Source organism: Canis aureus, chromosome 6 (assembly GCF_053574225.1).
Source record: "Canis aureus isolate CA01 chromosome 6, VMU_Caureus_v.1.0, whole genome shotgun sequence".
Lineage (NCBI taxonomy): Eukaryota > Metazoa > Chordata > Mammalia > Carnivora > Canidae > Canis > Canis aureus.
Window position 1 is genome coordinate 58252653 of NC_135616.1, and position 24068 is coordinate 58276720.

General features: G+C 41.6%; 1 protein-coding gene across 4 annotated transcripts in view; it reads left to right on the forward strand.

Moving 5' to 3' along the window:
* The window catches only part of PAPPA2 (pappalysin 2), a 269963-nt gene that overhangs the window by 183191 nt on the left and 62704 nt on the right, over positions 1 to 24068 (forward strand). For 3 of the 4 annotated variants that reach the window (XM_077901785.1, XM_077901786.1, XM_077901784.1), the window contains 3 exons: positions 5233 to 5404; positions 8780 to 8957; positions 10122 to 10335. In XM_077901785.1, coding sequence (XP_077757911.1) covers positions 5233 to 5404; positions 8780 to 8957; positions 10122 to 10335 — 564 coding nt within the window. The remainder of the gene's footprint in view (positions 1 to 5232; positions 5405 to 8779; positions 8958 to 10121; positions 10336 to 24068) is intronic. The other variant, XR_013382038.1, reaches the window with a different exon arrangement.

Sequence of the window (24068 nt, forward strand, 5' to 3'; positions counted from 1 at the left end):
CTACTCAGATGCCCCTTCACTATGAATTCTGATTGCATTTGGGATAGTGTTATCATCTCCTGAAATTCCTTCAGATAACTCAGACTCTCAGAGGATCCTTGGACCAAAGCTGTGGGGAAGCTGTGGACAGAACACCCAGGACTTCGCGTATTTGTCAGAAACTACCCAGCTTCCCAAATGTAGACCTTGGCTGGGAAGTAGGCCAACTTCCTTCTAGTGGCCTCAAGAAATGGAAGATGGAAAAGAGATGCCTGATTTGGTGTGCCCTGGGAGACAGCTCATGACAAGTTTGTTAGTGGGTTTGTCTGCTTCCTCTGCAGAGAATGATATCTGCTCTCTGGGGTCAGCGTTACCCTGTTCTTCACCAACCACTTTAAGGCAGAGGAAGGCTTTGGGAACTTACCTGTCAGCCTGTCTTCAAATATGGTTGTGGGATCCTGGCAGTATAGGTTCTCTACATTTGTTAGTCATAATTTAAGAGACCCACGCATAATGAATTTTCTTCAGTTCTCAGTGGTGGGGAGGAAATGGTAATATTGTCAAAGTGTTAAGAATGTCATCTTACCTGTGTTCTGTCTGTGGAGTATCAGAGGTTACTTTCCAGGGTATCTTTTTTGCCTTTACAATTTCTGCTCATTCACTGAGGTCAAGTCATACCCAATGTTAAAACTGTCTCTGAAACAGCCATGAATTTATAATCAGTAATGCATGATTTCATTATTCTCTTTGCAGCTATAGTGAAAGCTCCTTCAGAACAGGAAAAATGTATACTTTTGATCTCTCTTATGACTTCTATGTGATAATATGACTTAATACATTGACATGTAACAACGAGGCAGTAGGGCCAGGTTATCCTTCTGGAATCGACCTTGTTATTTTATAGTCTTGGCCTATGGAATTTATTGACATATATTTCAGATTATACATACCAGACCTTCACGGGTCTGGGTTTTGTTCCTGGCGAACACCAAACATTTTGAAACCTATAAAATCACAGATGCTAAAATTCTACCACAAGCCTTCAAAGTCAAAATCTCCAGGGGGCAAAGCCTGGGTATCTATATTTTTTAAAAGCTGCTTAAGTGAGTTTAATATACAACCATGATTAAGAAAGCCTGCCTCATGAGGGTCATTCTTTTGTGGAACTGTGCCAACAGAGGTTTTCCAAATATAGGTGTCACTTACAGACCCAACCAAAAAAGGACACACATACATCATTATGGTAGGATGGCATTAGGATTGTGCCTGGGTGCCCATGAGCAGGTTATGTACAAGAGGAAGAAAGCCTGGGGTGAACGTAATATTTCGTATAGAGATTCCTCGTTGAAAGCATTTTTTAAAATCCTCCAACATAATGACCTTGGGCAGTGAGGACCAGAAGAGAGAGAGTAGAGGCTTGGCAGAGAATTGGAGAGACAACAAAGCTAGAATTATGGGTAGGTGGCCATCTACAGAGTGTGATTTTTAAGAGCCTGTAGACTTAAAATTCCATCATGAAAAACTTATTCCTTTGGTTTAAAACATTGTCCCTGTAACTCGGATGTGAATCACATCTGACTAGATCCATCATATCTTTACCTGAGAATACATTGTGATGGGGTGTGGGGAAAGATCTGGAAAAAGTGGGTGGAAGGCTGAGGAGCTGTTGCCAAAGGAGGAAACATACTAATCAGCACATCTTGCAGACAGTGGCACCTGGACAAACACTGACAATTTGATTCGCTGTCATTTAAAAGAAAATTGCTTGAAGCTAAGACAGACTATGACATATTTTATATTTCCCTGTGACTGCCTTTCTGAGGTCAGGAGCTTCTGGGCTCTCCCTGGCCTATACTGGGAGCTCCTGAACTGAGAAGAAAACAAGAGAGCAGCCTCATCCCCCTGAGGAGGTGGCCTTGTGGTCTAGGCTGGCCCCAGAGTGAGGGCTCTGAGCCCCAGCCCAAGGATTTTCCTCTGACTCTCACTGTGTGGCCTCCAGCCAGTCTCCAAGCAGCTTCAGTTTCCTTGTATGTCAAACCAAGATAAATACCTAACTTCCCACCTCTCTGGGGCATTGTAAGACCTCACTGCTGCCACTTTCATTACCATTTGTTTAAAGACTATAAGAAGAAAGCTTGTGAGAAGTTTTAAGACTGTTTTTACTATTAACATTATCGTTCTGATAAGAGAGCTCCTGCAGCACTGGATAAGAGGAGAATGTTTGGGGAGGGGAAGAGAATGGAGGACATAGGGCACTCAGAAAAGTGAGGTTTGTGTTGGAAGAGAAACACAAATGGGGGGTTGGGGTACAGGAGAGAGAATTCCACAATTGGTACCAGATGCCATCAGAAGCTAATAACCTGACAAACACCGTCCTCATAAAACAAATTCCTTAAAAAGGAAGCAAATGGAAATGTAAGCTAGTGAAGGAATTTGCAGCAGCTGTCCTAAAACCATTTCTCACTTCATAAACAGGTCTGGGTTTGGTGCCTTTTTTTTTTTTTTGCCTTGGTCTTATTTCATGCCACTTCCCCCTCTTCCACGCTCCCCTGTCTCACTCTTCCTCCATTGCTGCCAATGCTGGAAGCAGTTCTTTACACCGGTAGCCATAGCAACAGCAATTAATGGAACCCCATCTTGATGGAAGGAGGCTCATTCAGAGTATTTGTTCTGTGTCTTATCTTAGCACGTATTTGTCCTCAATGATGACATGGATTAATTAATTGGATGGAGTGACTGAAAAACAGCACATGCTATTTCACATTAATTTCTTGGCAACAAGCTGACATGAACCAGAACTGTTAATGATTATGTTTTCTAGTACGCTCTGCATAGCATGCTGAAGAAATAATACTTTTTGTGGACATCAAGAAATGCAGTGCCTATGAAACTTAGAATTCTTTAGGCATCATTAATGAGGTGTACTGATCTCATCTCATGAAGGATAGTCAGGTTTCAGATCCCTTATCCAGATAGGTTCAATAAAGACTCAAGAGACGATTCATTCCCTGTGTTACATACCCAATTATTAGCATTGGATTAGGAGAGTTTGTGTTGACAATTAACAGCCCCTACCCCGCAATTCATATATTCTTCCCTCCACCAGCCTCCATACAATTAACCTGAGGCATTCCATACCATTGAAGGGAATAATCAGAATTCAAAGGAGTAAAAGAGTTTCTTTCATGCTACTCAATTCCAACACCTCTATCCTGTAGCTAAGCATAGATGAAAGAATGAGAATGTCACTGACATATGACTTAAATCCTATGGGTACAAGATAACAGGCAGCAACTTCAGCATATTCAGGTCAAATTCATCCTTTCTAGATTAGTGCTTTTAAAATCAATTCTCAATTATTTCAAGGTGGTATGTGCATATTCAATGACATTTTATTTTTTGCTTTCTTGTATTGTCGTCCAGCTTTTTAATGAAATCACTGACTGCTAGCACAATACTAGTGCAACTAGGGCAAATAATGATGATGAGATTTACAGTCGCCATTTTGGCTAATATTTAGCACCACTGGCAACATCATGAGCAAGAAAATATAAGAAAATATCTCATTGGTCTCCCCCACCAGATTATGATTTCCTTAAGGGCATGATACTTATTGTACCCCCAGTACTCACACCAATGCCCTGCTAAGAGTAAGTGCTCAGTAGATGTTTATTAGTGAATGAATGAGTAGAGCAAGATGGTTGAATCAATGGTTTGATGATAATATTTTTGTGTTTCAGATTCCCATCTGTCACTTTAGAATTAAATTACCCATTTTAATAGCCATCGACATACTTTGCTGTATAAGCAAATTTAATTCAGCAAACTTGTATTGTGTTTACTACAACAAGCTAAATGGTGAATGTAAAAGTGGGTAAGAGTCTGTATTTGTCTTCAAGAAGTTCATAATCTAATTGGGCGTTTCAGCACTTAGGAGATACTCAGACACTAATTGCCTTATAGATCAAAGGGTGAATAAACTAAAGAAAAGCAGATGCACACATGACTATCATCTAGGATAGAGTAATAGAAATGTTAGAAGGAAAATATTTTAAAAATTTCCTTGGGAGGCTCAAAGGAGGGAAATATCTTGAGGGGCTTCTTAGAGAAGAAAGGCCTTTTAGAAATCTCAACAAATTGAACAAAGATATAGAAATGGGAAAACCAGAAAGAATGGATGGCTAACAGAAAACAAGCACCGAGGGTGGGACTTGGGCCATTTGCAGAGAAGCAGTAGCGGGAATTACCCCTGGAACAATAATAACGCTGCAGGATATGTACTGTTATTATCCTCTTCTTATGGGGGAAGGAGCTGAAACACTGTAGAGTGAGTAACTCAGCCAAATCACACAGGTAGTAAATGGTGGATCCAAGATTCAAAGTCAGACAGCATGGGGCTAGTGCCCTAATTATTCATTTCTATGGTTTTGCCATGGGAAGAGGGTAATACTCTTTTTGCTCTGTTCCATCTTTGTTGTTGTTATGGTCTACACTGAGTCACCTTGAGCCTAGGGAGTTTAACTCTCTCTCCCATTCCTTGATAATTAACCCTAGAGCTCCAGCAGTGGCCCTCCTTTGCTCAGATGATGTCCTGAAAGCATCTAGCTTTACTGTCCAAAACATCAGGCACATGGCAGGGGTTTATTATATGCAAGTTTCCTCTTCTTGTCATGGGCTCTGATTAGCCAGTGCTGATTTCCAGTGGTTTGTAGTGCTATGGTGACAGTTGTCAAAAATATTTCCAGACCAACCAGTAGATAAATGTTGCTTTTTCTGCCATCTCAGATACCCAGAGCCTTTAGCCGGGCCCTCTGGGATCAAACAACTAAAAGGTTGGTGCCTGACCCAGTCAGGGCCCCCCAGGATTAACTCTTGACCTGGGTCTGCTCTGATTATTTGGGACCCAAAACTATTGGTTGTTAAACATTTCAAGGATTGCTCTCTGATCCAGCCATTTCTGATGCCATCCAGAGCTCTTGGGACATTCCCCACCTTGTTCTGTCACCATTTTGTTCTGAAAAAGCCGTGGAAAGTCAGTTAACCATTCACTACTTGTTAGCTGGTATCCTTCCTGTTTATTTCATGTCACATGGTTCCAGGTGATACAGAAGGAAGTGATGGATTCAATGTAGGTTTTGGAGAAAAATAATTCTCTTTGGTTTAGGGGCACTTTCCAGAGGAAGATGCCAAGTCCTTGCTGCTGCCTGCTGATCTGGAGTCAGTCTAAGATGCTTTTGTTTCTGTCATCCTCAGCTCTGTCCATCAACCCTGCGGGGAGCAGGGCAGCTGTGTACCATTGCTGCTTGATCATGCGGATATGGTGAACTGTACCTCTGAAGGCCCAGGTCACATGAAGTGTGCTATCACCTGTCAAAGGGGGTTTGCCCTTCAGGCCAGCAGTGGGCAGTACCTGAGGCCGGTGCAGGTGAGTTGGAAACCTGTGATCATCAAGACCAAGCTCCTGGGGAGGGAAGGTACTTATGCTCCTCTCCTGGCTGAATCAGGGAAGGGCAGGTATTTTTAAATCACTTGGAAGGAAAGATGAGGACTCCCACAGGTAAGGAGAGCATAGCTTCACAGAAACACAAGGTATATAAAAGCACATGCAGTTCCCATTAACTAGGGTTAATTAACGGTAGGTAGGGATGCTTCTTCTCCTCCTCCTTTCCCTGTCAGAGATTATGATCCCGCCTTTGGCCTTAAAGATGAGAATGCCACGGTTTAGACTTGTCCACAATTTGTAAGCAAGATGGGTTGTGATCGCCTTGTCTGTGGCTCATGGTTTGACCCCCAGAAGAAGGCTGAAGAAAGAGTCAGATTTTCTTCCCTCTGTTACTTAGGTGGTGCTTCTTTCATGATGCTAGCTTTTGCCTAATTTTCCACATTTCTCCAAGCTACTGCAGCACCAGTACCAGCATTTGGAGGTAGTAGAATATATGAGTTAAGAGCATAGTTCAGGTGACAAACATGGAATGAAATTTCGGCTCCACTCTCTATTAGTTGTATAATTTTAGGTAAAAACGAGCAAAAGAAACTAATCTCCTTAAATGTTCTCCCATATTTGTGAAATAATGAGGACAGAAGTATTTATGTCACTGAATCATAATGTTGACTGATTGGAAATAACTTAAAAGCTTCTAGTAAATGGCACATAGCACTCCGTTGAGCTGCCATTACTATAAGCATGATAGTGTATTCCCAACTAAAACTTCTGTTTTACATCTTTCCTTTAGAGAGCTTTCAATACTCTGTAGAGGACCTTTAAACTTGAAATCAACCATTAGAAAATGTGACCGTAATATGAGACAGAGAAAGAATACATTAGGGAAGAGATAATGGTCCTTGAGGAGAGATCCAGAAAGACGTGGTATGATGAGGAAATAATGTATGCATGCCTTATGGTCAGGTATCAGTGGTGCAAGAGATTGGAATCTTGCGTTTTGTACTAACTGACTACTTAGCAAGTTATAGATTCATGAAAACATTTCACTTGCTTAGAGATGGTCTGAACTTAAAGACACAATTGTTGGTTTCAGGTGGTTTAGGTTCTGCATAGAGAGAAACTGTTTTGATATACCTGGAGACACCAACTCCTTGGTCTGTGCTACTTTGATCAGAAAGGCAGAGTTCTTGTCACCTATCCTTCACCCAGCTTAACTCACATTAGAAAAAGAGTTAGGAAGAATGAAAAAAAAAATAGGGACTGAATACATTTGTGTGATAGGTAAAGAGAGGAAGGGAAGAAAAGACAGTGTTTGCAGTGCATTAAAATTAGGAGCACAGTCAAGACAAAATGGACAATACTTAATGAAGCCAGGAGAAAAATCAGGCAATATATGCAGAGCTGGAGACAGATTGTGGAGGCGATCGTTGTGGTTTGAGGCAGACTTCTACACTGTGATAAGTGTGTAAGGGCAGTCTGGGTTGAGAAGAGGAAGGTGCGAGCTCACCCTTTGCCAACCATCTGGTGGAGTTAGCAAACACAGCTCTCCAGTGGACTGCTTCTGTCACCCCAAGCTGGCCCCAATGAGGAAATTATACAATCCCGGCTCATGATCACAAGACAGTGGGGATATTTGCTTTTTGTTGACACAAGAACTGAAACTAAACAGAAAAATGTGTCTGGCTTTGACTTGGGTCCTTCTGGCAGACAACAGGGAAACATTGGGAAGAGGGAGGAGTGGCTGGCCAGGAGTGGGTGTCAGGGGTGACAGGTGCTTTCACCAGTCATTTTACCTTTGGCTTCACTGCCACTGTGGTCTCATGGTGGGATGGCTGCTGAGCCTCAGAATCTCCCTGCACCCTTTTTGACCTGTGGTAACACACTGGCTGGACTGATGGCTGTGCTCTTTCCCTAAGAACCTGTGAGCTTCCAGGTCTCTCCCTTTCTTTCTCCCTCCCTCTGGACACTTTCTTCCCCCCTTCCCATCTGCTGCTGGGAAGTCCTGCTCATCCTTCACAGGCCGGGTCTGGTGCCACTTTTTCTGTGAACCACCCTGCAGACTCTTGCCTCCTGCTTGTGGAAGGGCAGCTCCTCAGCTAGCCCCTGCCCTGCTGTCTCACAAAGCAAGCGCCGAGATACGACATTGCTATCTCTTGCTACATTTTTATATTTTCTTTCTTCTTGGTCCTCATTTCTTACTTCTTTCCTTTGATCATTTCCATTCTTTGTATTGTATTCTTGCAAATCATTACAGAAAGGAGTAGGCTGTGATAAATAACAATACAGTTCTGCATTTTCCTTCTTTATTTCCTCTCCCCCTCTTCCTCCTCCCTCTTTCTCCTTTCCATTCTTCTCCCTTCAGTTTTCTGAGCCATCATTTCCACCTGTGATTTGTTCTGCTGGTAGAAGGCTAGCTCCTTGAGGGTGTGTTGTTTCTCCAAACCTAGACAGAACCTGGCTCTCCTGGGTGCTCGATAAATGTCTCTTTGTTTATTTAGTGATGAGGAAAGTAGGGCTACTCCACAAAAATGCCAGGCTCAGGGAAATGTCTAGAATCTCACCAATTTAACCATGCAATTTGGAAGGTGCCTTGTATGCATTAATTCTCAGCTGCTCTTAGGTACCATGCACCATTCTCAGTGGAGGTAATTATGTTTAATAGTGTTATCAGTTGGTTTATCATCAGGGTCCCAGCAGGAAACAGATAACATGCTCCAAAGTGGGCAGTTTGAGAAAATTTGATACAGGGACTGCTTGTGAAGGTGGAAGCAGGATACAGGGAAATTACAAGGAGATGGCACAGAATCCCAGGGTCAAGGGGTGACATCACCCACAGGCCTGAAGAGTTGACTGCAGGGAGCAGTTAGCAGAACCCACAGGGAGAGAGTACAGGAGAAGGTGGAAAGGACAGCCAAAGGACGAAGCCAACCAGCAGTAGCCTCCTGTGGAAGGAGTAAGAAGAATAAGTACCCTGACTGCCCTTTCCCTCCTGGCTTGGCAATCTCCAGCCAGTGTGCCCTGGGTCCTGGATCCAAGCACAACCCCACAGAGGCACAGTGCATGGTGGGGAAAGGCATAGAATGGATCTAGGAGCACATGGGAGGCAGCCAAGAGTGGCCTGGAGGAGTGTCTCCCATTTCCTGATTCTCCTACACCAACAGGGGCGGTCAGCAGCAGCCTGCCCGGATGTTATGAGACCGTATATCAAGCCAATAGGGCATCAGGAGGCAGCAAGACAAAATCAAAACCTGTTTTGAAGATTTGTACAAATAATCACCAGGACTCTTCCAAAGCCTTGAATCTGCTTATCAAAGCCTTTTCATGTGACCTTGATGGAGGAAAATTCTCTGTTTCTAGACGGAAATCCTACTCACGTGTTCCTCTGGGCACTGGGACCGGGCTGTGAGCTGCATGCCCCTTGATTGTGGTGTTCCTGACCCATCTTTGGTGAACCATGCGACCTTCTCCTGCTCAGAGGGAACAGACTTTCTGAAACGCTGTTCAATCTCCTGTATCCCACCAGCCAAGCTTCAAGGTATTGTCAGCCAACCAGGAACTGAATGCAAAGCTCTCCTCAGCCCCTCTCTCTTTGGGGTACTTTAGGGATCTTTTCTTTACCCTAGTACTCTTCCCATTTGCTGTGCTGTGCCACCCTCTTCTGATAACATCACCAAAGTCCAAAAGGGTGCCGCCATTCTTTGTGCCAATGACATACATGCAAGGAGATACTTAGACTTCCCTGTTTTTGATTGTACGTCCTCTGGAATCCAGCAGCCTAACCTAACAGTTGCCTGATCATATTAATAATCAAGAAGCATTTTATCATGCACATTTTAAAAGGTGCTTTTAGTTCTGTTTTATAGATGGGAACAGTTATGTGAGTTGTCACTGGCTATACTGCTAGTAAGAGATGAAAATAGGGTAGAGCCTGCTCTGACCCCACACCTTGCCTTTCGCCTCTCCTCAGACTTTGGTGGGACTGTCAGTGACTCCGGAGGCTTGATACAAATGCAGCTTCCTGAGCCTAATGCTGACAGAGCCTGATTTAGTGGGGCTGAGGTGGGTTGGTGATGCAACTGGGGGACGTCCACGGACTGTGTTTGGAGGAACCATGAATAACACTGAGGCATATAGTGCGGTGTTTGAGTACAGAACTCCACATCACAACTGCCCGAGCTCAAACCCTGCATCTGCCCCTCAATAGCTCAGGCAGGTGCCTTGAACTCAATTTCCCCACCTGCAAAATAAGAGATAACGATGGAATCTCTTGCAGTGACTTGCTTGAGATGTGAAGTTTACACAAATATTGTAAAATGCTTTGAACAGTGCCTGGCACATAAAAAGCACCATAAATGGGTTATCTATCATTATTACTATGCTTTCCATGACACTCTCACAACTATATTTTTATTATTTGTAGTTGGGAAGTGAAATAATGACTTTTTTGGTAGCCGATCTTTTATTCTGGTCAGGGACTAATTTATCTGACCCCAGTTCTATGTAAGACATCACAGTGGGTACTCAGTGGGTAGAAAGAGACAGGATGAGCACTGGACCTGAGATGTCAGAGAAGCTACTCAACAAAGAATCGTGTGACTTCCTGAGAATGCTGGCAGCTTGACAGGTTTTTGTCCTTTTTGGCTATTAAGTTGATTTCTGGACTCTGCTCTGAGCATCCGTGCTTTTTTCCTGGGGTCAGGACGGAACCCATGGCTGACCTGTCTGGAAGATGGGCTCTGGTCTCTCCCGGAAGCCTACTGCAAGTTGGAGTGTGACGCTCCCCCTGTTATCCCGAATGCTGGCTTGCTCGTGCCTCACTGCCTCCAGGGCAACCACGACGTGGGCTCCGTGTGCAGATATGAATGCAAACCAGGCTACTACGCAGTGCCGAGTGCAGAGAATAAAGTCAGGAGGTGAGCAGGCTTGTTCTTGGATTTTTGCACTTCTCTCTACCCTTATACTCTCATTTCTAAATCTCAGACTGTTACTTTGGAAATAATATTAAGACCTTCTGGGTTGTCCACCACTTGTTGTCTTGGTTTGTTTTTCTATATAATCTCTCTTCACCTGCATGGGTATATTCCCTAGTCATGAGGGCAGGTTGACCAGGTGTGCTTTCTGGAAAGATTCTCCTGCCCATGGGAGATTCCAGGCCTAACCTAGGGGATTTTCAAAGAATCCCTGCTCTAATTATTGTTGTCCTTGAACGTCTGTGTTGGAAGCTTCTCAGGGTATTGTCATGGGCGGAATATCCTCATCAGGACAGTTGGGAACTTAACAATTGTGGCTCTGGGAGAGACAGCCTGGGCTGGTCCCCAATCCAGCCATTTATTGCCTGTGTGATGCTGGGAAGGTTTCTTTCTCTGCCTCAGTCTTCTTATCTGTAGAACAACGATAATAATAATATCTATCTGATAGGGCTGGTGTGGGGACTAAATACATTAATGAATTAATACAATATAAGGTTTGGTCAATTTATTTTTAACACATAAAACATATTAGCCATTAACATTATGGTAGTTTCTCTGCTTTCTCCCTCCTGGACTTTCTGTGTGCACACTCCTGGACCCAGAAGCCAGGAGTGCCTTTCTTCTGATCAGAAAGAATAAAAGCTTTGCAGGATCATTTAAGAGAAAAGGCTTTGAAGAGAGTCATGCTGGGCTCCAAATCTCAGCCATCTCCCCTTTTTATCAGCTGAGTAACCTCAGGCAAGTTACTTAACATTTTGGGTCTCAGTCTCCTTTGTAAGTTGAGGATAATGCCCACATCAGAGTGTTGAACTGAAGATGAAATGAGATAATGCACATCCAACCCAGTGCCTGCCTTGTGCCAATTGCTCAATAAATGATTTCAGAAAAAGAAATTTTCTGAACGAACAAAAAGCTTTCAGGAAAAGAAATTCCTTGTACTCAGTAAATAGTAGCTATTCTTTCCCTATAGTAAATTATGTCAGTGTAGGAGAAAATCCAGTTCATTTCTTACCCAGGACTTAATTAAAAGCCTGACCATTGTAGGTTGTTTTTTTTAAAAGCTGGTTTTTGTTTTTGTTTTTTGAACTAACAAGACCTTAGCTATGCTGAGACATACAAGCTTTGCTTATAAGCGAGAATTCTCTAAGGGGACAGAAGAATATCAGCACACTTGCCCTCTGGCTTGCATTTGCCCTTCACCCCACCATCTTACTAGGAGTAGATGGAGTCTGACTTTGCCCAGAGCCTTCCACTCCAGAGGAAGCACAGGCTTCTATGTGGGAGGGGGGAGCAAGTTGGACGAGGGCCAGGCTGATGAGAATATGAATAATACTGATGAAATATTCATAAGAGGCATCACTCTGGTTCAGTGGACTCTAGCAGGTATAGTCAACAGTTTTTGACAACTGAAAACACATTTGCATGTGATTTTCATAGGGTCTAGATCTATTTGCATAGGCATGCATTGACAGGCAGTGAGGACCCAGGCCATCTTAAGTGCGAATCATAGCATAGCTCCTCTGAAGGCGGCTGTTTTCTGGCTTTTTCCCTCTCATTTCTTGCCTCCCTTTACACAGACCTGCAGCTGACTCAGGTGTCTGCAGAGCGGTGCAGAGAATAATTGAGGGGGGAGAGAAAAGTCTCAGGAACCCGAAGAATTAAGGGTGGAAGGATTATTTCTAGCTCCCTTGGCCCATGACTGAACTCTGTGTTGCGAATGAGGCATCCCCCCCAGAACTGTGGGCTTTCTCCCTTACCCTGGGCCTGTTTCCCCAACCAGGGCACAGGGGCACACAGCAGCCATTTATTGGTACAGCTTTTCTGGTTGAGAAACTGGAAGCTTGCAACATCGGCATCAGTTTTGGCATAAACACTTACATTCACAAACACCATGCTGAGAAAAGATTAAATTATTTACCACACTGTGTAAACTGATTTAAATCTTAGTTTACACCTGTTTACATAGCAGGCGGTGGATTGGTAATCAGAAGTTTGTAAATCAGGCGCAAATCACTGTCACTTACCACTTCTGTTTACTCAACGGACTATGTCAGCCTTGTTCCTTGCTTGGTGGAAAGAGCCCAGAGCCATACAAATGGGGCTCTACACTTCTTCCTTGGATGTGCAAGCAGGAGAAGAAAAGATTGAGAAAAGCAGGCAGGGAGAGCAATCCAGACAGAGTGGGCACATGCTAATTTTATGAGTTGTGGAAAAAATCCACTTGATGGTCAGATTCACAGCTTGTTGTTTGCATGACTCTGAACAACAGACTCAATATCCATGTGTCTCAGTTTTTGCATCCATAATGTGAGGGGTAGAGTAATTTCTATCCAACAGTGTTGTTTGAAGGCTGAAAGTAGGTAACGTCCTGAAAGCATTTTATCAGCTATGACGTTCAATGTAAGCACCAGGTATTCCTTTTTGTTCATTTCTTTTTAAAACAAGGCAACAACTACAAGAAAATCAGCCAAGTACATTCCCTTCCTGCTCTTCTCAAGTCTATTGAACATTGTTTCAAGAGAAAAGAAAGTACTGGATCTGGCTTTTCTCTTGGGATTAACCCATTTAAGTTTTGTCCCATTCTGCTCAGAGGCTGCAGGGCGGGCATAGCCGCAATTGGCAAGTTCACTACCTTCATGCTCTATGCCAGTCTGAGGAAACATGCATGAGGAGGAGGACCTACACTCTGACCTCAGGGAGCACACAGCCTCCACACTCCCTCTCTCATGTGCTTTATTTTTCCATGAAGTATAGCAGAGAAGGAGACAGCTCCAAGAGAGGCACTTTCACATGGCTCCTGGATTCCTGGCCCCTTCTTCACAGGATTAGAAAGTAGCACTGCCCACACCGGATCTAGTTCCTGAGAATGGAAAATGCAATGGCTTAGGCCTGGGTCAGGGACTGTGACCTTAAAGTCATGGCTGGAGTCAGCATCACCCAAGTCCAGTGGGTTCTCCAGAGGGAAATTGATAAGGAGGGTAAATGGATGTTGGGGAAGCAAAAAATCAATTAAAAAATTAATCTCTATTATATAATACAGCTATACAATGGTACAGCCATATCATGAAATAGCCTGGTACTATCAACGTGTTTGGAAGAACATTAAAGACAAGGGAAGACATTCACAATACAATGTCAAGTGGATAAAAGCAAGAAAATAATTGTTAAAAATGATACAATTTCTATTTTTCATATTAAAAGAATATTTTTATCATTTTTATGGTAACTAGAAATGTTTATGATATTAGTAATTATTCTCTATAATCCTACCTAGAGATTATAATTACTAATATCATAAACATTTCTAGTTACTATAAAAATGATAAAAAAAGCAGAAAAAGAAAAGATGTTCTCTATAATCCTACTACCTAGAGATTATATCTTTTCTTTTTCTGCTTTCTTATATTTGCTAAATTTTCCAGATTTTATGAGATAAATGGATAAACAGTTTAAAAACAAAATGAAGTGAAGATTATAGCAATTTGTGGAGGCAGAGAGTAAAAAAAATGGAAAATTAGGCAGATCTTCCAAAATGGGGAACCCAGAAGAGACTGGCACTCCAAGATGGCAAGAAGAAAGGTACATGAGCTTTCAACCCTGTGCCCAAAGCCTTCTATGTTTTGAGGACAAGCATGTCTTTATTCTTTTTTTTAAAGATTGTATTTATTCATTCATAAGAGACACACAGAGAGAGGCAGAGACATAGGCAGAGGGAGAAGCAGGCTCCCTGCCAGGGAGTCCAACGTGGGACTCAATCCCAGGACTCTGGGATCATGACTTGAGCTGAAGGCAGATGCTCAGCCACTGAGCCACCCAGGTGCCCCATGTCTTAAATCTTGAAGACCACTCCACACCTTTTTTCCTCCAGTCTCAACACCTCTTCCCAAACTTCCAGCTATCACCTCCATCCCCAGAGTGAAGAGTCTGCCCACAGGTGTGCAAACTAATCTATACCCCAAACATGCACTCCTCCCTACCTGCTGTCTAAAATGAAGTTCACCACCTTTGCTGTAGATGCTGTCTCCCTTCTTGGGGATTTCTCTCAACCCATTTAACTTCTTTTCTACATCTGAGGCTTCTCCTTCCCTCTTGCCCAGTTACTTCTCTTTCATGGTGCTCGGGTTTCTCCCATGGTACAATTCAAACAAGCAGAGCCTTTTCTTGATCTCGTGCCCCCGTCCCCAGCTACCACTCTATTTTTGTCTCTCCCTTTTACAATGAAACTTGTAAGAGTTGTTTGTACTTCCTATCTCTATCTTGCCATCTTTTCCCTCCTTCATAGTTTGACATTCATGTTTTTATTTCTGTCTCTTCACTAGAGCTGTGATTGCCATGGATCTTTCTGCTGCCAAATACAGTGACTCTTCTTGGTCCTCAGGTTACTTGAGAATATTTGGTTTATGTTGTGGTCACCATGAGAGATAGGATGGATCCTTCTGCCCATAATTTGGTGTGATGTTGAAACTAATGATACTACACATAGACCAACAGACTTTGAAAAGATGTATTACTCACATAATGAGGCCTTCTGGAAAGAGAAGGGGAGGATCCCAGGTTGATCTTTCAGTGGCCAGGGAAATCAGGGAAAGGAGAGGGCCTGGAGTTTTATGGTGCTTTGGGTGTGGGGCTTCGGGTTTCTGCAGGTGAACAGAACCTGTGTGGTTTGAACTTTCTGCTGAGGCCAAAAGAGGAAGCATACAGCTTTCTGATAGGCTTGCTCAGGTGTGAGAGATGCTGGGGCTTGAAAGCTGTCAACAAACATTAAAAATGGAGTTAGACTCTTTATTACAGCATAATTGGCTGCAGTCTGCTTGAAACTTCTTCCTTTATTCTATTCTTTTTTCACTCCCTGATTTTCCTCCTTCTCTATCTCTTCTCAATTTTGTTTTCTAGCTTTACCCCCTCTGCCCATTTCTTCAATGTAGATGTTTCTCTGGAGTTCACTTTTTTCTCTTGTTCTGCACACTTGTCTGGGATAAAGCTTATTTACCATGTAGCCTCAACCATCATCCACATGCTGATGCTTCCTAAATCAGTACCTTCTACTCTAGTCTTTTCTAATAAGGACCATTAGAACAACTGCCTATGGATATAGCCACTGGGATATCCCATCTGCATTTTAAACTCTTACTATATAAAACAGAGCCTATTATAATCCCTTTCAAGTATTTTTAAAAATATTTTATTTATCTATTTGAGAGAGAGTGAGAGAGAATACAGAGGGAGAAGTAGACTCCTTGTTGAGCAGAGAGCCCAATGTGGGGCTCAATCCCAGGACCCCGAGACCATGACTTGAGCCAAAGGCAGATGCTTAACCAACTGAGCCACCCAGGTGCCCCGATCTCTTTCAAATCTTAACATCCTTCTGTGTTTCATGTGGTTGGTCAGGCCAAGAACCTGCACAAAACTTCAGTCTCCTTCACCCCCATTCAAACCAGTCATCAACTTTCGTCAAGTATCATCTTACTGAGTTTCAGATATGTCCATTTCTCCACTTCTCTTTAGCAGGCCACTATCCTTTTTCACTTCTGACCTAGTCTTTCTGACTAGTCTTTCTCCCTTTAATACATTCACTACTTTCAGCAAAAATGATCTTCAAAAAACAGAATTCCAATTATAGTTTTCCCCTACATAAAATTGAGTGGCAGCCATTTCACTAGGAAAGTAAAAACAAAAAAAGCTTAAAATAGTTTTAACGTCTTATACAATCTAGCTGGATTTGCGTACTTCTACAGGTTCATTGCTTACTTTCTTCCCTGGGAGACCACTTCCTTCCAACTGTTCTTTTTCACTCCCTGATTTTCTCCCTTCTTCTCTAGGCTCTCATATACCATTGGATTTATTCTACTTCTTTATCTAAGCCAAGGTTAACATACCTCTGGGTCAGAGCTCTCCCCAGCAGTGACCTTTGCCTTAGCTTGATTCTTACTCTCCTATTTTTAGCATAGATACGGTTTTATCTAGGAAGACTACCAAATCTCTCCAGTCTTTAAGAACTGTCCTTCCCAGGATTACACTGCACACAGAACTTCCCTGATAACATCATTTAACTCACTGAGAAGAAATGGTCTGGTTATTTGTCTATATTCTCTAACAGACCATGAATATTTGTTTAGCTTTGTGTGCCCAATGGCTACTACATTTATTGGTAGGTACTCAATAAATACTTTATGAATGAATGAAAATACATTTATTAGAAAGGCCTTAATAGGAATTTGATTTGAATTTGATACTAATAAATGGTGAAGGAAAGGGAGCGGTTTCTTATGAGGGAGTGGAGATCTCTGTTTTAAGGGCTTTAGAATGGAAGAACTCCAAGAATATATGTGTATGTTTTTCTTCTAGCAATTGTCTCGGTAACATGGAAGGAATCATCTTCTCCAAAGACTGTTTACTTTTATCTATTCAACACATATGTAAGCTTGATTAGCACAACTCTGTACAAGTTAATAGTACCACAAAAGGATTAGACCTCTCAACAAGCTCACCAGAACAACAAGTTCTCATACCTGGTGCACATTAGTATCATTTGGGGAGATTTAAAACATCTTAATGTTCAGCTCATACCCTAAACCAATTACATGAGAATGTGCAAGTGGCATCCAGGCATTAGCGTTTTGCCAAGCTTCCCAAGTTGTTCCAATATACAGCCAAAATCAAGAAGCACAAGTTTAGGGAAACCTTTGTTTCTGTAAGAACAGTATCAGTCATGGGATTTTGACTTGTCTAAAAAATATCCAGAGTAATGTTTTCTTTTTTCAAAATTAGTATAACAGCACTTTTGCACGCCAGATTTTTACATGTCTCTTTGAGGCTTATTTATATTTGGAGTTAATCAAAAAAATTACAGACAATTGTAACTCCAAAGAAATTGTAAAGTTTACGTAGTATCATGAGTCCTTTCTTATTGATATTTTACAACATGTACACAGGCTCCTTTAAGCTATTTTCTTTTCCTCCCCCACAATTTACTTCCACATACACATCATTGTTTATCACTCCTCTCTTGTTTTATTAACTTGATGTCCCACAAAGCTAAAATAAGTGTGTTTGGCTTATATTTATCAAAAAGACCATATTATGTTCTCCCCTTATCTTTCACTCCCACGATTACCTTTTTCTCATTAGGTGTTATCTTTATGTGCGAAGGTTAGGCTAACCTCATTAGGGCCCATAATTAATTTAACTTATAAATTATTCCAACCTTCTAAGTTTACTTAGACACCCTCTCCCTCTATAAGTCATGCGCCAAGATGCCATGTGAAGGGTGCTGTAGTAGTCAGATCTTTCTTAGATTATAAACAGCCGTACTTTCTGAGAGTCATTATGGTATCAATTTTTCCAAAGAATACATATCTATTTAATTTCTATAAACACAAATGTAGGTAAAGATGGTAAAAAATAGACCTCACATTAAGACTATTTAGCGTTTAACAAATGTTTGGTTGGTAAACCTCTTTAATGGATTTTGTCTCTTCTGACTTGAGAGGAAGGCTTGAGATGGCTGTGGACTATACATGTGGACTTGACCCATCTCTACATGCAGAAAGATCATTTGGTATGACAGAGAGTTAAAAAGCATAAGGCCTTGGATCTGTTCTATTGAATGCATGATATAATAAGATGATAGTATAATATGGTATGCTATGATATAGTAATGCATAACTTGATATACTGTAATAATAATATACTTCAATATATTATTAGACAGATGAGGAAACTGAGACTCAGAGTATCATTAGTAGCCTTCCCACAATCACTCAGGGGATATATGCTGTTAAACCATTCTGACTCCAAAGCCCATGCTCTTGGCTAACAAGACTTTCAATATTGAGTAAATCACTACATCTCTCTGGGCCTTCCCCCCGCCCCACATTTGTAAAATAAGGGGAAATCTTGAGAAACTTCCAGCTCTAAGAGTCTATATTTTATTTTCCATCTCAGTAGAATCAATGAGAAGAGTTAGCACTTTGGCATAATACTATTGAGAGAAGTGATACATAACAATTTATTGCCACAAGGAAAAGCCAGAGAAACAGTGATATAATACTGCACAGGGCACAATCTTAGTCGGCAGTGCTTATGGTAATACTTGGGGAATTTCTGGTCTGAGTAAACAGTCCAGGTTTTTATTCTCTTCTTTTCAATAGGTTTTGGTGAATTGTTCTCCATCCACACCCAAGAGGAATAGATCTAGGTATTCCTTGAAGCCAGTAGATGGGTCCATTTTTAAGATCTCTAGAATTGAGTCTGAAGATTAAGTACTTCTCTGAAATTTCCCTAGAGAAGAAAATTTAATCAGAATGCTAGGAAAGTATTCCTTCATCCAAGATTTTTCTCTTAGCTTAATACATAGGCCCTGGGATTAGTGAGATCTGACTTTGAATCTTAACTCTGTCACTTATTAGCTCTTAGACCTTGGGCAAGTTACTGATCTATACTGAACATCACTGTTTTCATTTACAAAATGGATATTAGGAAATAGAAATACTTACAGCTTCTTAAAAGGAGTAAATTAGACAATAGATGTAAAGAAGTGAGCACAGTTCTTAGTCATATAAAACTCTAGGTTGGCAGTTGCTGGTATTTTATCATCATCATCATCATCGTCATCATCAGGTTAATGCCCCTTGCAAAATGGCTGTTGCTTTTGGTGTGTAAACTTCTTCTTTAACAAGGAATACACTCACCTACATTTTTATCCATGGCTGTTGTCTCCCATCCATGGTTGGTGCCTATCTGCTGAAAAACTGCATAGGAATAGGATGACTGAAGCTGGCATTTCAGGTAGGAGGTACAGGTGTTCATTACCGGGTCCAGTAGGGGAGTGCACTTCCTTTGCCTATAACACACACACACACACACACACACACACACACATACACACACACACACCAAAACAGAAAGTTCATTAAATTAAAAAAATATATATGCAGTTCCCTACCCCAAGCAGAACCCTCTCCAGATGCTTCAACTCAGTATCCAAATACTACAGTGGCTTCCAGTAGACCATGAAAAGGGAAAAGAGGGATATAAGGAGAAAGAAATGGAAATGAAATAGCAAGATAGAACTGAACATACTTCAACAATTGGGACAAACAAATGAGGTCAGACCGGTGCGGGAACAGAAAGGAAGGGCATGTCCTGGAGATGTTACCTGGTTTTTTAGACTCTTGATATTTTTGAACTATAGCTTGAAACTCTGAGGTTCAACTGATTTTATCATACCATAGGAAGGGAAAGAAAGACTTGGCTAGTGAAATGGAAATGTGTAGTTAAGACAAATGCTAAACTTCTTAAATATTCTGGATTTGTGATTTCTAAAAAGTCAGTAAAACAATCTACATAATTTTTAAATTCTGTCCTAACATTGTGCATATATGAACAGATGTTAAACCTATATATATAGACAGAGACACATGTGCTATCTATGATTTGCCAATGAAGGGACACACTATAATCTCTGTGTACACTCATGCATCTGTGAAAAATGGAAATTTGTTTTCTTTCCATTAAGACATTGTCTGGCTTTATAATTATTGTTTATAGTAAATACATTCAAAGTTTATTCTTGGAATCCTCAATTCTCTTGCCATTGTAGGATAATGTGAGCTTTAGGCTAATTGATTACAGCCTCTTTTGGCATCAAAGTGACTAAACCTCTTCTCCAAGCCTTGGCCACTCATATGCACACCTGGGTGCAGGCCAGCTCCCTGCCGCAGGCTTCCCAGGGCTCCAGCGATTGGCATGCAGGCCTTTACTTCAAACACAGCATTTGTTGAACTCATAAATTTCCCTGTGACCTTCAATCTCAAGCAAGGGAGCATCTGATTGTAAAGCTATCCTTCCTCTTTTGATATTATATTGACTGCTGATTTCTCTATTAATTAGGAAGAATAATTTTTAAAATCTTATATGAGTAAGCACTGGATTTCACACACACGCACACACACACACACACACACACACACACACACCAACAGGGCTTTCTTCAATCCATACTTTGTCTCTCTGATGCCCTTTCTTTGCCTTTTTTTCTCCTACCCCATCCTCTCCTGCTAATCCCTTTTTTGGTCCTAGTGGGTGAACATTTTGATTTTGACCTTGCTTTTGCTGTCTATGATGGAGTCAGGTCTGGCCCAACTGATTTACAAACTACCTCCTGAAGGTGTCTGGATGGCACAAATATCTGAAGAACTGAGAAGGTTTGGAAGGCTGAGTAGAATGTTACCACAGAACATCACACACACAGGGTGAAAGATAAGAGAAGGAGGGACAGAGAGTATGGCTGAGTAGCTCTTTCGAGTATCAGAGCTAATAATTTCTGCTGCTCTTTGGGAATTGTATGTGCCATTCATTGTACTACATGTTGTATATACACTAAATTTTATAATCTTCTAATAAGCCTGTAAGGAAGCTATTATAAACCCCAATTTTCAGATAGGAAAGCTGAGGCAAGAAAGCTAAGTAATTTTAAAAGCCCGAGATTTATTTAGAGCCACATCCGGAGTTCAAGTGTTAGTCTCCTGATTCCAAATCATCTGCTCTTCACTACTCAGTCATGCTGTAATCCTGATGAGAATCACCCGATGCAGCCACTAAAAGCTTGCTGAAGGCTACTGAGACATCTGACTCTGTCTTTAGTCCAGGAAAATTTCAAGAAGAATGTTAACCAGCCTTTTCATTCTAGCCCACATCAGAAAGCTGAGCTATCAGGAGCACTGCAAACATGGGATTCCCCTTTGTAAAGTCCAAAGTCCTTAGGTACGTCGCAACCTTCTAGAAATTCTAATAACTCCTTAGCGGGTTCAGGTTTTATCATTGCTCCGACTTCTGGACAAGGGGCCATGTAAAGAGCTTTGCTTTCTGAAAGAGGGACAATGACATGCAGTGATTGAATAGTTAATTCCAAGGTGAGGGTTTGGATATGTGTTTATACTGTGAGCACTTTCTATCAGACCTGTCTGTGAGTTGTACTGACCGGGAACAGAGATATAATAATACCTGGAGGAATTCACACGCTGAAAGCGTTGTGAGGATAGACAAAGGATTTCTTGAATGAGAGAACTTGCCCTCTGAAATTGAATTCATACAATTTGTGGCCCTTTTCTGCCAGAATTTTGTCCCACTTGCCTTCCCACAGGCTCTTCTCTTGCCCTGCCTTTTCCTCACCACAAGATAGAACAAGATAAAGCTGAACATACTTCAAAAATTAGGATGGGCACAGATATGCATACTTTTCCCATTTATACTTTTGGCTGAGATTTCAAATAGACACTACCTTTTACGCCTCTGCATTCTTGGATGCATCGATCTCCTGGCAAGTATTCCCTTCTCCTCCTTCTCTACCTAATGAACCCATCTCAGAGTGTTTCTTTCCTGATATCCTTCATGTCCTCAGGCAGTGCTGAGGCTCCCTCTTTGGACTCCCAGAGGTCAGTTGTATTATGGTATTAATATTTGTTTCTACAACTGTGGAACCTAATGTAATGCATGCGCCCATACTAGAAGCTCATGAATATTTGTTGACTGCTTGTATGAATGAACAGATAACTGAAGAATGAAAGATGGTGAAGGCAAGAGATTCCTATTTAATATTTTTTTGTTTTGGAACCAGTTCACTTCAGTGTAATCACCAGGTCCTCGAATACAGACTGAGAGGAATGAATATTAGAATTCTGCAGTGATGTTAATTGTGTCATATATGTTTGGGTTTAACCTGAGCAGATTTCGTAAGAAGATAACCCTGTTAGCTTTATGGAGGATTATGTGAAGGGCCAAGAGGCTAATGCAAAAGAGATTAAGCGGGAGGTATGAACTTAAAATGAGAGAGGCTGAGGGTTGGACAACTAAGGCGGGGGCAGTGAACAGTGGAGAAGGGGCCCCAGACTTGAATTAGGTGTTCAGACCTGGGGCAGGGCATTATTGCATCTGCCAGTTTGGAGACCTATGACTAGTAGCAGAAAGTTCAAAGATAGAAGTGAGGGGTGGAACTTAGAAGTAGCACTATCTACGTACTCTTAGGACTTAGCACACTGCTTATTCTGACAGAGAGGCTCTATTTCACATGGAAGAAGAGCTTTGTAGGGGGCATTTTTTTTAGAGTCAGGGAAGAATGAAAAGCCAAAGCCAGTGTGTCTCGAGGGATGGTCCTGCTGAAACTCTTTCTTGTTCAGTAGAGTGGACTGGTACTAGGTATCAGAGGGCCTGCTGTACAGAGGGTGGAATCCCTGATGGCCTTTGGGCTGGCCAGGACTGAGTCTTCCTGCCCTTCATTTAGGATATTGGCTTGAGAAACCAAGTCTGCAGTCGTCTGAGAGGATGGAGATTGGAAGTGCTGATGGCGCTCTCTGGTATAGGGTAGAGGACTGTCTCTCTCTCTCCTCTCTCTCTCTCTCTCTCCCTCTCTCTCTCTCTCTCTCTCTCTAAAGATTTATTTATTTATTCATGAGAGATGCAGAGAGAGAGGTAGAGACATAGGCAGAGGGAGAAGCAGGCTCCCTGCGGGGACTGTGTCTTTTAACATAGTCTAGAGTAGTACTTCTCAAACTTGACTGTGCACAGGAATCACTTGGGGATCTTATTAAAATATGGATTCTGATTGAGTCATTCTCTGGTGGAGCCCCAAATTCTACCTTGCTAACAAACTCCCGGATAATTCTAATGCTGCTGTTCTGGGACCACACTGTAAGTGGTAAGGGGCTAAACTGTATTCTGAATAAAAACGCTTCTAATTTCAATTCAGAAGCTGACCATGTGCCACAAAAAAACCACTTATCCAATTAATGCTTCAGATTCCTAATCTGTGTTATGGAAATGATGCAGTTACTCCCTGCTTTTACACTTTCTTTTTAGGGATGTTCTTTGCGGTAGGATTTTGTGACATTCAGTACAAATGTACTAGATAAAGGGAGATATTTTATATGCAGTTCCGTTTCTAGGAATAATGGTGCTTCCATATTATGATTTAGGCATTGACATTATATGGATCATGGTACTGATCCCTTCTCTTCCATTAACTAGTTAGGTAATTTCAGGTAAGTTATCTTACTTTTCTAAACCTTACTTACCTCATCTAAAACATAAACATTTATGCATTCATTGAACCAATGTCTATTGGTGCCTATTATGTATCAGACATTGTGCTGGAGACAGACGATATAGTAAATAAAATATTGCTCTCACCAAGCTTATATTCCAGTGGGGGAGACAGGAAATAAATTACTAAAGCCCCCAAAACAAAATAATTAGAGTATATATTCCTTGAAAGATAGACAGTTGCTTTGATTATAAGCCAAAAACAATAAAGGTGTAAAATAAGGTTGCTCTGGGGTGACAAAAATTATTTTTAGATAGGAAGAAGAGCCCATCAGAAGAGCAAAAAGAAAAACACAAGCAGAGAGAATAGTACCAAAGTCCTTTGGCAGGAAACAACTTGGTAGTATTTGGGATTCTAAGTCAAATGTGGACAAAGTACATTAAAGAAGATGAATGGAGGCACATCTGGGTGGCTTAGTGGTTGAGCATCTGTCTTCAGCTCAGGGTGTGATTCCAGAGTGCCGGGATTGAGTCCCACGTTGGGATCCCACGTTGGGGCCTGCTTCTCCCTCTGCCTATGTCTCTGCCTCTCTCTCTGCATCTCTCAGGAATAAATAAATAAAATCTTTTAAAACATA